Genomic DNA, 13149 nt, shown 5'->3' with positions numbered 1-13149 from the left:
GGTCCGCATGTCTTTTCCACCCAAGGAATAAGTTACTGCTGCGACTACCCGGCATGCTCGATCGAGCCTTCTTTTGCGCCTCTCCCTCTTCCCGCCCTCACGGCTGGAACACTATGTCCGCCTTGTCTCTACTAATGAAATCGGGCATCCTCCATGTCACAAGCGCCCTTCCAGGACCCCGTGGTCATTTTCAGCGAAACGAACATGGATGCAAAGAAATTTCCATTATTAATGAGGGGAAGGTGCCGATCGGTCCTACAAGTCGATCATGATTGAGAAGAGCTTTCCTCCTAGAGGAGGAGCAAGCGATGATAGGAATTGGGATTGCCGTCAGTCATAATTTCGGCCCGCGCCTACAACATCATTCCACTACTGCAGCGGCGCAACTGTCGCTGGCAAGCGCACTGACTTGACGGACGCAGAGACCGGCCAGAAAGCAAGACGCTGTTCAACGCTAACGACGCCATACCCTCTCGCTCGCTGGCATTGGAAAGTAAGCTCCGAATCCAGTTCGTGACGGCAGTTGAACTAGCCAGGCTAAGGCTTCGTCTTTTTTGAGAATGGGTTCGGAGAAGCTAACAGCTTCTGCCAATCTCACCCTTCGCGGCCATTCTGTTTTCTCCCCCCTTTGAACCTCGATGGAACTACGACAGAATGATTTGGTCTGTTCAAGTCAGTCTATTGCCAGTGCTTCGGTCCCCTCGGCAAGACACAGCAACGACGCAAGCCACTCATGGTTCGCGATTCTACCAGTCGACGGTCCACCGCGTCAAGGGTGCATAGAACTCTCCGGCACCTCGATGCCACTGCGAGCCTGACCCCTCTATGCTCAACGCCAGGGGGATGTCGAATATGAAGAGAGAAAAAAAGTCCGACCCGAACTAACCCTGCGGATGCGCGCAAATCGTGGGATGTCCTCCATCTCTCAGTGTGAGTGGGTGTACCAATTGAATGGTGCAAACTTGTACTGTACACGATTTGCATTTGAGCGACCAGTTTCGGTCCACTCGGTTGCCGGTGCCTGACCCAACGACGGGCCGTGCGATGCAGTGTCGCCTCCCTCGTGTGGTAAAGACGTTGTGAGCGTGTTTGCCTCGTTCGCCGTTTCCTGTAGGTCGGATCTCTTGGGCGAGCTTCGACTCAGCCCCTCGACCGAGGACCCCTCGTCCCCCTCGTCCCCACGTTTAGATGCCTGCTCAATATGCATTGCCCTGTCCAAAAATGCCCTGATTCTTGGTCCCAAGTCCCTGCTCTTCGGAGCCTGGAGATATCTGCTTCCCAATCCCCGTTCCTTGGTCCATTGGCCCGTGTTTTGTTGTACCCCTTCATCGTTGTCCGCCACACTCCACCAATGTCATGCCGTCTTTGAATGTGCTCTCATCGCATATGATATTATAACTTTCTCATTGCCGCTTGTGCCCACTTTCGCTGTCTGGATCTACTTTTTTTATACCTTGATGTGATTGTCTTCTTGAATTTTGTCTTTCTGTTTATCAAATTATCGCTTCAATCAAGCTCGAATTTTTAAACCCTTCTAAACTCTCGTCGTCGGTCCTGGGCCCATGCCGCCGCTTGCCAACTCCTTTGGCAGCATTGGGGCATCTGGACCGAGCGTACTCCTATAATGACGATGTCGTCTGATCCTGAGCAGCCTTTGGCCTCTGACGGACCTTTGACTACACCGGGCGCAACCGAAGACGACGACTCCGAAGACCTTCTGTCGCCGTCACCAGCATCAAGCGACACTGCTTCAATATTATCACAGGAATCGGCTGTTTCTGAAAGAGCTCCGTATGTTTTTTTTTCCTCGCCATTTTTCTCGTCATATCTTGAAGTAACTTCAAAAACTCCATATGCTTATTTCCAGCCCAGAAGCTCAACCAAATCCCTAGAGGCAAGCACTATTGAATACATTTTCGAGAATGACCGGCAATACTGCAACGAAACATACCACATGCCCAACGATGAGGCCGAACAAACGCGTCTCAATATCCTACACCAACTCTACCTCCTCGTCCAGGACGGCAAATTCACATTAGCGCCTCTTACACTGACTCGGCCCCAAGCAACCTCTTCTTCCCGTTTATCCTACCCATCAACTGCTTCCTCGTCTTCCCGGATACCCAGGTTGCGCATTCTCGACATTGGTACCGGTCCCGCCGACTGGGCAATTGCCATGGCAGAGCAATACCCGGCAGCTGAAGTCGTCGCAACAGATATTAGCCCTGCCCTGCACCCCGAATCCATCCCATCAAATCTCTTTCTCGAGATTGATGACGCCACGCTCGAATGGACTTTTGCGGAACAGTTCGATCTCATACATATCCGCAACATGGCTGATTCTTTTCCCGACTGGCCTTTTATTTTCCGCGAGGCATACAAACATCTTCGTCCTGGGGGATACATTGAAGTCTGCGACCACGCTGGACTAGAGTCGCTTGCCGCCCTGTTACCGAACAGCTACATCAGCATCTACACAGCCGCGACACAAAGCGCTGCCGAGTGCGCAGGCATGTATTCGAATCTGCCCACCGAAAAATCAGTCGCAGGAAGTGCTGGACCTGCCGGAGGGTCCAGAGGCCCAGCCAAAGGAGGAACCTTGGCCCACCTCCACCCACATGTCCTCGAAGCAGCTGGGTTCAAAAACGTCCATGTCACAAAACTTCATGTCCCGCTAGGGACGTGGCCAAAGGACGAACAACGCCCAGATCCTCGCAGATTGGCCATGGGGAAGATGTGGCTTATTGTTGTACTAGAGGGCCTCGAGGCGTCGAGTCTCCGCCGCTTGACGCGCGAATTGGCCTGGACTGTTGACGCGGTCAGGGATTTATGTGAAAAGACGCGAGAGGAGATTATGGCTTGTCATGAAACGAAACGTTGTGAGACGGAGTTTCGGGCCGTCGTTGCGCAGAAGCCTGAGCTTTGAGGCTTTCTACTTCTTCCCCTTCTCTTTCTTCTTCTTTTACTTCTATATACTGTCTTATTTGGCTTTCCGTGCTTACTTTACTTACATACCCCCCGTATTATGGCATTACGGCACATGACATTCTGGCATGGTTGTATTTTAGAACCCCTTTTCCTTTGATTCTTTCATTCTTCAATTCGTCTATGGTATCCTCATCCTCTTTCAACCCTTCTTCTTCTACTGTCCCCATTTTTATACATAGATCTTACACATTGCCTATTCACCAAACGCTGTATAGAATTATCCTTCTCACGCATTATATAAACTTTGCCACCTCTACTGCATACAACCTCTCAACTCCCCAACATGACGCCATGAGATGACGATATCTCGAAAATAGCCTGACAAATACACGATACGCTTTCTCCTTGCAACTCCTCTTTTCGCAACCCACCTCAAGAATCGCTAGATAGCTCCCTCTATAGCTTCGCTTCCTGACGCCCTCCTTCCTCATCGTCCTCATTTACAAGCACATACCTATACCTGGCCAAACCATTCTGCATATCGAGCAACGCCTGATTCGCGTCCTTCATGCGTCGCTCCTGCACGATCGGCCGCACGCGCTTCTCCACTGCAAGCTCGAGCATTTCGCGAATCACGCTCGGCGGGCCGATTAGTGACCCCCCAAGTTTGACGCCTTTGCCAATCAACCAGTGCGCGTTGAGCGGGGGGAGAGTGTCCTCTGGTGCGCCGAGCTGGATAAGCGTGCCGTTGACGCGGAGAAGGGAGAGGTAGGAGAGTATGGGCATCTGTATTTGCTTTATTAGATATACCCTCCTGGTTCAGATACTTCTTTTTTCCCAAGTATTGTCATTTGACGAAAAGTCAGAGTGCTAAAGGGTGTACCATATCTGACAGATAACGGAGCATGAGACTAACCTTTGGGCTGGCAACCGTGCTAATGATTAGATCCAAAGATCTCGCATGCTTAGTCTCCCACCCGGGCTCGTCTTCTGTCGCGATGAACTCGTCTGCGCCGAGCCGCAGGGCGTCATCGCGCTTCGAGGCACCGCTGGCAGAAGTCGAATTGTACCGCGAAATCGCAAAGACCTTGTCTGCGCCCAGCGCTTTGGCGAATAAGATGCCGAAATGGCCGAGGCCGCCGATTCCAATGATGCCGACTTTCTTGCCGGGACCGCATCCGTGCGTTTTCAGCGGAAAGTAGACGCTCACTCCGGCGCAAAGCATCGGTGCGGCTTCAGCAGGTGGCATGCCGTCTGGGATCCGGAAGACGAATGCGCCTGGTCCGCGCCAGTAGTTGGCGTAGCCTCCCATGCATCTCTCCCCGTTGGCGTATCGTCCGTTGTACGTCGGGATGAGGTTGGAGCAGTAGTTCTCGAGACCGGAAGTGCATTCCTCGCAGTCAGCGCAGGCTGCGGAGCCAATGTTAGAGGGGGATTCTTGGAGTTGTATTTTCTGAACATGGAGGAAAGAGCTGGGGAAGACGACTGTAAAGAGGGAGAAAGAGACTGACAGCCAACTTGTGCGCCGACGCCGGCGATCTGGCCGACTTGAAGCTCTGGGGAAACTTTGGCGCCAACTCTGGTGATTGAGCCGACGAGTCTGGATTTTGGTCGTTGTCAGTCGTCTGGTGGACTTGCAATATTTGTGGACGGGGCGGAAGGGATGAATGATATGAAAAGTGAAGTTTGACATGGTTCGCACATACTCATGACCAACGCAGGTGGGATAGTCTGTTGGATACCACCCACTGCTCAGAGTGTGCAAATCTGTTCCGCAGATACCTGATATGGGAAATTGTGTGAGATGAACGCCATGCATTGAGCCTTAAGATACGGCTAAATATGGTGATAGACGTTACCGCAATGGGTGATTTTGATGTCGACATCAGTCTCTTCGAATGTTTTGGGCTCAAATTCCTGCCATTTCATGCCGCCAATTCCAGTCTCCTTGTCGCATGCGATCCATCCTTTGAACTTGTACTCGGTCATGTTGTAGGCGTTTCAGGAGCACTTCGAATTATCAGATGTTCCAATGAACGACAGCAGAAAAAAATCGAATTGAAAAGGCACAAAGTTAAGCCCAAGAAATAGGGAACAGAATCCATTTTGAATCGCTCAAATATATCTAAATTAATATACTCCAATAAGTCCTGGAAATTTCTCTTGGCGGGACCAGTTCGTTATTTTCTTGGTGGTCAGGGAGCGGCCTGTTCGCTGCGGCGGCGCGGGTAAAAGTTCGGAACGCTGCCGCCCCGCGACGTAGCGTACTGGAACTCCTTTAGCCCGCCCACTATCGGCACGACAGGACGTTACCACCTGCCGAGAGGGCGTCTGAAAATCGCCCGAAAGAGGGGCAAGCTGCTCGCATCGCAATTTCTTCCGCCAATAGCGATTGAGCAGGAGCGAGCCTCGAGCCAAGACTAGGATATTTGGCGTCTGAGAGAAAGTCTTAGATTGCACGATATCGCAGGACCCTGGGACACATTCAGGCCGAACACACGACTATGTGGACCAAGAGAGATGAGGAAGAGGGGGAAGAAAAAGGGACTAACGGAAAGAAACGCGGAATTCGTCCTCTGTCAGTGTCAGGGAAGGATCAAGGATGTAACCTAACGATGTAAAGCAGTAGCAAAGCGAGAAAGGACCCGTAAGTTGTTCATCTCACTGTGGATCTCATGAAACGGGACCGCACAATGGACGAGCGAAACTCAAGATGGCAAAGTCTGAAACAGAAGAAGGCGCTCATTGGAAAGTCAATCTGACGCCAAAGAAAGCATTATGATCATAGAAATTGAAAGCGTGCGGGCTTTGCTGATGCTATAGCGGAGACCAATTCAGGCTTCGTGCTATATAAACCATGCTGGAAATCACTGCACATATAGAATCTTTTCGCCATGGAGTAATGCTGATAGGGAGCATTGATAAAAGAAAAGCGAGAGTATAGGAGATATTGCGAGGTGGAGTATTTGCTTTCAAGACGAGATGAGGTTGGTGATGCCCGTGAGGACGATTGACCGAAACGATCCGCGGCGTCGATTTTCGTTTAATGTCTGTATGCCTTGACGTAGGGATCTGGACTGAGGAACTAAACTCCAATGTCAAGCTGCTTGCGTACACGAAGCTCACTCTCCATCTTGTGACCGCAGCTTCTTACATACCTCCGATACGCCAAGCATGTCAATAATAAGTTTCGAATAGACTCTATATTCTTTATATTTTCATTGTACATCATTGCGAACCGAAAATCAACCTCCCTTCTCGGCAAATCAAGCTATCGCAGGCACGATGGCGTCACACATCTCCTCCACAAAGGCAACGCTCTCATACCCGCTCTATGCCGGAGACTTTGATCCCGAGAACGACAATTGTCTGGTTGTCGGCGGCGGTGGAGGCGAAGGCCGCAGTGGTGTTGGAAATAAAATTGTATTGAAATTCAGCTGTAGCTTGCATCTCTATGGATCGCTGACATCCATTTGCGCAGACTGTCCTGGATACCTCGACGGATGACATTTCCGAAACTGCTGAGATAGACCTTTCGCGCGATGAAGACTCAGTAACTTCATTAGCTGTGTTGCATCAAAAGCAGGGCCTTGTGGCACTTGCTGGCATTAATTCGTCAACCGCGGACCAGCAAGCTGGGAAAAATGAACATTTGCGATCCTTTGGCATTTCAGTCCCGTCCGGCGCCGACGCATCTGACGAGCCGATAAAAGAGAAGGCAATAGAGAAGCGGAGCATATCTCAGCTTTCTCAGGCTTCACTCTTTACTCCTTCGACAGCACCGAAAAAGGAAACCTATCAGCGGGTGATTCGCCTCTCCCCTTCTCCCCGGGGAAGACCTGGTTATCGCCGGTTTGGGACGGTGGCGACTGGGCTTGCACCCGAAGGCGAACTTGTTGTCTTCGATGCAAATACGACCTTGAGCAAAGAGCCCTCTATTGTAGGCCGTGTAAACCTAAAGAAAGAGGAGGCCGCGGATGTAGACCTAATTGAACCCCGCGAAGGAGTCTTCAAGGTCGCATACTGCACTGACTACGAGGTTTATGAATACAATGTTACACATGATAGCGGAGAAATTGATACTTCTGCTAAACCCAAATTTCTCTATGGGATCCCTCACCCGGACGTTTTTCAAAATAATGCAGGACGCCCGACGTTTCGAGCGTTGCGCTTTCTAACCCCACACTTTATTCTTTTATTGGCAAATAGGCCACGAAAATCTGGATCTGAGCTATTTGTTCTTGACACTAGAGGTGGAACTGGCGAGGTCATTCTCCGTAAACGCCTTCACCGGTCAATGAAGGCAGCCACAGGACTGGAAGTCGCCTTCCTTAACGCAGATGCAGCAGGAAATCTGCAAATAGTGGTCGCTGTTGCGGGGCAAGACATTTCAGTAGAAATCCTTACCATCGACTACAGCCCAACCAAGGACTTGAGCAAATTTCGCGTCTTCATCGTCCTGAGAGACGTCCACTCTCTCCAGATTACCGGCATCAAATTCTCCAGATTCTCGCATTCACACAAGCCACATGGCGACTCTACGGCCCCGGCCGCGCGTCTCAGGCTAGCATCTATCAGCATGGGCAATACTGTCGTCGTACACACTCTTCCTCTCACTGTAGAAACAAGCAGCCGCAACAAGAAATCGCGCTACGTCCTCACGACCGCGAGTACCGATATCCTCACCGCCACCTTCTCAGTTACCTTTTCGCTCATTGCCGTCGTCGTCATCGCCATTCTACTCCAAGCTTTACTCGAAGTCCGAGGTGTTGCACCGCCCTATTTTGGTGTGGCAGATCGTCTGCCACCTGCCATCCGAGACCATCTCGTGCCTCATGCAAACCCAGTTATTCCCGATGCAAAGGAATTTCCCAAACCCCTGAGCGATCAAATAAATTCCATTATAACTTCAGCGGGCGGCGACAGTGCCACAATTCACGTTGATAATAACGCCGCGGCCGCGCCTACTGCTTCGGCAGTCAATTATAAGCGCCTTCGACATCTCCTTGCCAGCCGCAACCGACTTCGTAGCCGTGTGCTCAGCTACGAATCGGACGAGAGCGAATCGATTGACGAGACCATCGAGCAGATTGCAGAGGAGGTCGACGTCCGATCACCTGGTACCATTATCGTTGTTGACTCCCATAACGAAATCTCTGCGGAGCTGCGCCACGACGATGAGCTTATCCGTCAGGAGGGCCTTAAGCGGTGGGAAGAACTCGAGCATCATCAGCGCGAGGGATGGAAACGGAGACTTGTTGATGCAGGCGAGTGGGCTGTCGAAGAAGGCGAGACAGCGCTCAAGGGCATCTTCTTTCGTGAACTGGCTGGCTTAGTTGGTCATGCCGTAAGAGGCGACTAGATTCCAGTCTTTTCGGACTGGGTTCCATTCTATAGTAGAAAGATTTGATGATTAATACGGCGTTGACGGGAAATATGGCGTTGTGTACAGTCATGACGCGTTTGGCATATAAAATGGATATGTAGTCAGATAATGCAATGCTTTTCCCTTTTTGAATAACAGAATTTTTGTATCGAATACGGCGCATCACTGCATCATAACAAGATACGTCTACAGTTTTCTGCCGGGTGTCTTGGCCTTTCGATGATCTTGTAACTGTGTGGATTTTTCCTCTACTCAATCGGCAGTGATTTGCATGATATTGGACTCATTGGAGGAATGTGTGAATCTATTAACATGGTCAACGTAATAATTCATTGCCATTACATCAATGACATGAATGGGCCAAATAGTCTTCGAGATCCGTGGTTGAATTGCAAATAGACCATAGCTGGCTCTTACTTCATCTATAGTATATCATACCTTTATACTGTTTGAACATACGTTTGAAAAGTTGTCTTTGGATCAAATAGAAACGATACATCATATAAACTACAGATAAGGGATCTATTGACATTTTCCCTTTGCTGTTTTTTTAACCAAGAATTGTGATGGTCGTATCTTTCAAAATCGAGTTCTTTGAAAGAAACTGCAAGCCCACAGTCCCACGACAGAGCAAAGAGGCTTCTAAATACACTAGATATCAGATTAGGAAGAGGAGTCTCTCTAGTTTTAGCTATAAACTGCCTCGTTAAGGCTACATTATGGCTAAGTTATGTAAAACGGAGGTGAAAAAGATCCGATAGCTCACAGCGAAGACGGTGACAATTCAAACCAAATCGCTTTCTCAAGGAAAGAAAAGGCACAGGAGAGGAGAAGAAGAAGAAGAAGAAGAAGAAGAAGAAGAAGAAGAAAGGCAGGCTGCAATTTGGAATTGAGACCATTTCTTACGATGATTCAGATCCAAGTATTTTCTGAGATCCTAAGAGAAGCTGTGCCGAGCCGCAGTCGCGGACCTCTTTGTTCGAATGATTGGCTGGGCGGCCTGTGTTACACAAAGGTACAAGGCCCGTGATGCTCAGCCTCATTGCCAGCTCATATGGAGATGGATTGCATATTCAACTCAGTCGTCGGTATTTCCACGCCAACAAAACCAGAAAAGAACGAGAGAATTGACAAAACTCTATCATGGCAGAAGCAGTGGCTGTCGTCAGTGGAATATCTGCATTTGTGCAAATAATCGACTTCAGCAGCACGATATTTATCAGGCTCAAAGAGTATAAGGACCTTGTCGGCGAGCTGCCAAACTATCTGAAAGACGTCGACACGCAATTACCGCTGATATGCAAGACTCTCGATCGAATCAAGATGCAAACAGAGCGTGGAACCCTGCCTAAAGAGACGCAGGACATTGTTTATTCTGTTGTTAACGGCTGTCGTTCACAAATTGAGTTGCTACTGCAAAAGATCGATAAAGTTATACCCATCAGCTCCTCAAAGCGCGAGCGCATGAAGAAGGCATCTCTCAGCTTGTTCTACGACAGAGATATTCAAGCACACCTGAAAACACTGGAACAGTATATGCGGACCTTGACCATGCATGTTTCGGTGGGAAGCGATGCACCACACACAGCCTCGCAACCCCAATTTACTCCGTCAAAAGTGAAGATGCACGTACCATTCAAAAGAGACCCGGATTTCATTGGACGCACAGAGATTCTTGCTGAGGTTGATCGTCGGATAAAAGAACGTGGCCAAGTAGCGCTAGCGGGTATTGGAGGTGTAGGGTATGTACGATCATAGACTAATTGACATGGCGGTATGCTTACCTCTCAACTCAAAAAATTCTAGAAAATCGCAAATAGCCATCGAATATTGCTATCGCTTTCGGGAGCAGTTCCCTGATTCCTGGATTTTCTGGATCTATGCTGCTAGCGCCACACGATTCGAACAGGCATACAGATCTATAGCAACCGCTGCGGCTATTCCAGGTTGGGACGATCCAAAGACAGACATTTTCAATTTGGTCGCCAACTGGTTCAAAGATTCGGACCGCTCATCGAAATGGCTTCTGGTTTTGGATAATGCAGACGATTCCGAGACATTTTTTGGCTCAAGCAACGGTCACCTAGTCAAATATATTCCCCGAAATGGATCACTCCTTGTTACGACGAGGGATATGCGAGTCGGTCAAAAGCTGACAGACCGTGAGCAAGCTATGGGAGTCAGCGAATTGAGTGTGGAGGAAACCAAAATGCTTCTTGAATCAAAGATTCACGATTGCAACATCTGGGACGATGAAATCGCCACTGAACTATTGGAAGCGCTCGAATATTTACCACTTGCGGTCACCCAAGCCGCAGCGTTTATCTCTGAAAATCAGATGACTATTGCTGCATACCTTCAACGTATCAAATTGGCGGAATCAGAGCTGCAGGAGTATTTGAGCGAAGAATTGGAAGACTCTCGACGAGACTTGCAGGGCCAGAACTCCGTCATGCGAACCTGGAAGATATCTTTCGAACAGATATCCCGACAAAATCCGAGAGCGGCAGAGATCCTTTCAATGATGGCTGTTCTGGATCGGCAGGGCATTCCGGGCATTCTTCTTCAAAAAAAAAGGCGAAACTATTGCTTTCGATAAAGCTATTGGGACACTCAAGGCATTTTCGCTAATCTCCTCGGACCAAGGAGATGCGACATACAGCATGCATCGATTGGTGCAGGCAGCGACGCGAAGCTGGCTAGATATTCAACAGAAGTTGCCATTCATACGTCGAGAAGCAGTCCATGCCATTAAGAAAGCAATGCATGGAGACACCGGCCTCAGCTTTGATGGGATAATGTCTCTGCAACAGCATGCACTCGCTGTATGCAAAATTCAATTATTCCTCAAGGATGAGGTATGGATATTCTCAGGAATTCTCAATAGCTTGGAAGCCTTACCTATGTTCCTTAGGAAGAATTTTCAGGCAATTCTAGAGCATCTCGAGAGATATATTTTCTCTGGAGAACATCTAGATGTCAGAGAAGAACCTGAACTTGGGCTCATTATCAAAGCAACACTTGCATTGATCCAAACACTGAAAGCCTTTGTTTGTGAAGTCTATAAAACTCAATATCAACTAAAAATGACTGAAATTGAAAGAGCTGATATAGGGTATAAGTTAAAGTCTTTCGAAGAGTTTTTGGAGGAAGCAGAACAGATGATTCTTATACTAGTCAATCATTAAAGAGATTTGAAATTTTTATTTAGATCTAAATCTGAAGAGAATCTGTCTTTAGCTTGTACAAATCTATGTTCTTCAAAAACAATTCAAGAAAGCAAAAATAGTACAGATTTAAATGCTTTAACCTTGGTTCAGGAAAGATGCATCAGGATATTCAACTGTACTAACAGCCCTTGACAATCTTACATTATTTCTATCACGATCAATTCAAACAAGGACAAGAGCTACAAGTAAAATTTATCAAATACTTGAGAGTCATAATGAAGTCAAAAATTGCTTCCGCTGAGAGGAGCAAAGAGAAAATGAGAGGCAAATTGGCTGAAGATGACTTATTCACATCAAATAATGAAGAGTCTGACAGCGAGACTGTCAAAATAGAGGCTAAGCCTCGTTCCCCGTCCCTTGGTGAATCAATTGATCAAATTCTCGCTGAAGCGTGCAAAAGACTGAAAGATGAAAAGAAATGCAATACATCAGATGGCGAGAGCCATAATATCAAAAGGAAAGCTGCTACCAGGTCCCAAGGCGGGATAGTTTGTTGTATTGTCAACGAGAGCAAGCACGAGAGAAAAGGGAGGGAAATATGTGGCAGAGTAGGCGTGGAACTATGGGAGCATTAACTAACCTTGCAGAGAATTTCCTCGACGATTTCATTGACCATGTTGTCAGTGGGACATGTGCTAAAATGTATAACAAGTCAGATTGAAGGCAATCGTGATTATGACAATAATCACAAGTCCTCTGCCAGATTTTATTTTGATGTCTCGAAATTGACATTCAATTGTGGGATAGGGAAGCGAATTTCTTTTCTGCTTTTTGTATGAGTGAGACGGGTTGGTATATATTGGAGTCGAAACACAATACGAACTGTGAGTACATCATCGAATATTAGCAAGAATGGTGGCATGTTTTATAATATTGTCTTTGATTATCATTTTATGTCCACTGTACGATATCTTCATAAGAAATCGCCATAAGCTTCTGCTTCAAAAGGGCTGATATCAATGCTTTCCCTTAGCTCGCCAGACTTGAAGGCAATCTCGTCCATCAGCATTAATGTTCTCTCTGAACTTGCTACGGCAAACACTAATAAATCAAAAACTCCTTCCTTTTCCGGAATTTCCATCCAGTCTATGCTGCCATTTCTTTGGCCTGTTCCTAGGTGTTGAATTTGTAATCGGACTTGATACGTGGCCCGGTCACTGATATGCTATAAAAAGACTGGAACCCTTGATCTGCATTACAACACTCAGTAAGGCTTACTTCACCCAAGTGCTCAATTGATATAAGGTATAGAGTACGAACATCCCTTTCCTACGCAAAATCATCTTAGAAGATTTGAGCATCCGAATTAATGCAAAAACAGATCCATTCTAGTATCTGAAATCAACACAACGAACTTGATAGTTAATTTTCTCCCTCTCTAGCACTATTTGGTTCCCATTCTCAAGATGTTCTCTCGCAAAGCTTCCGTCTCTAGGTATGTTCATCTATGAGAACCCGGACCCTTAGACCTGTTTCTGCTTGTCTTGCAAGCATTGTGCCTGAAATACCCCATCCTTTATTTTTTATGAAGCTAATGTTGTCAGTGGTAATATTTCAATGGCCGAAACTTGCTGCGATAAAAATGATGAGGAGGTTGTTGGAAAT

General features: G+C 47.7%; 4 protein-coding genes across 4 annotated transcripts; 3 read left to right on the top strand and 1 right to left on the bottom strand.

Moving 5' to 3' along the window:
- Positions 1–1624: 1624 nt before the first annotated feature.
- L228DRAFT_241813 (S-adenosyl-L-methionine-dependent methyltransferase) lies at positions 1625–2926 on the top strand (the record flags this gene model as incomplete). The annotated part of the gene is made up of 2 exons (XM_018331357.1): positions 1625–1791; positions 1873–2926. 2 exons carry the CDS (start codon positions 1625–1627, stop codon positions 2924–2926), a joined length of 1221 nt encoding a protein of 406 aa, XP_018184690.1.
- Positions 2927–3067: 141 nt separating this feature from the next.
- Positions 3068–4877, bottom strand: L228DRAFT_251228 (NAD(P)-binding protein). Its single transcript, XM_018333512.1, has 2 exons — positions 3845–4877; positions 3068–3714 (listed from the first exon to the last, which is right to left on the bottom strand). Exons 1-2 carry the CDS (start codon positions 4745–4747, stop codon positions 3385–3387), a joined length of 1233 nt encoding a protein of 410 aa, XP_018184689.1. The 5' UTR covers positions 4748–4877; the 3' UTR covers positions 3068–3384.
- A 1174-nt stretch (positions 4878–6051) lies between these two features.
- On the top strand, positions 6052–8727 carry L228DRAFT_285999 (hypothetical protein). Its single transcript, XM_018336403.1, has 2 exons — positions 6052–6351; positions 6410–8727. Exons 1-2 carry the CDS (start codon positions 6214–6216, stop codon positions 8288–8290), a joined length of 2019 nt encoding a protein of 672 aa, XP_018184688.1. The 5' UTR covers positions 6052–6213; the 3' UTR covers positions 8291–8727.
- A 730-nt stretch (positions 8728–9457) lies between these two features.
- L228DRAFT_271392 (hypothetical protein) lies at positions 9458–10913 on the top strand (the record flags this gene model as incomplete). Its single annotated transcript, XM_018335527.1, has 2 exons — positions 9458–10056; positions 10121–10913. 2 exons carry the CDS (start codon positions 9458–9460, stop codon positions 10911–10913), a joined length of 1392 nt encoding a protein of 463 aa, XP_018184687.1.
- Between the last annotated feature and the right edge of the window lie 2236 nt (positions 10914–13149).

This window comes from Xylona heveae (assembly GCF_001619985.1).
Source record: "Xylona heveae TC161 unplaced genomic scaffold L228scaffold_14, whole genome shotgun sequence".
Classification (NCBI taxonomy): domain Eukaryota; kingdom Fungi; phylum Ascomycota; class Xylonomycetes; order Xylonales; family Xylonaceae; genus Xylona; species Xylona heveae.
This window is presented reverse-complemented; position numbering and strand designations above follow the sequence as displayed.

Excerpts from the sequence above, each read along its gene's own strand:
- L228DRAFT_251228 (XM_018333512.1), bottom strand. The coding sequence starts at position 4,747 with ATGCATGGCGTTCATCTCACACAATTTCCCATATCAGGTATCTGCGGA. Across the intron at positions 3,715-3,844 it reads GCACGGTTGCCAGCCCAAAG|ATGCCCATACTCTCCTACCT; the intron begins GTTAGTCTCATG and ends AAGCAAATACAG.
- L228DRAFT_285999 (XM_018336403.1), top strand. The coding sequence starts at position 6,214 with ATGGCGTCACACATCTCCTCCACAAAGGCAACGCTCTCATACCCGCTC. Across the intron at positions 6,352-6,409 it reads GTGGTGTTGGAAATAAAATT|ACTGTCCTGGATACCTCGAC; the intron begins GTATTGAAATTC and ends CCATTTGCGCAG.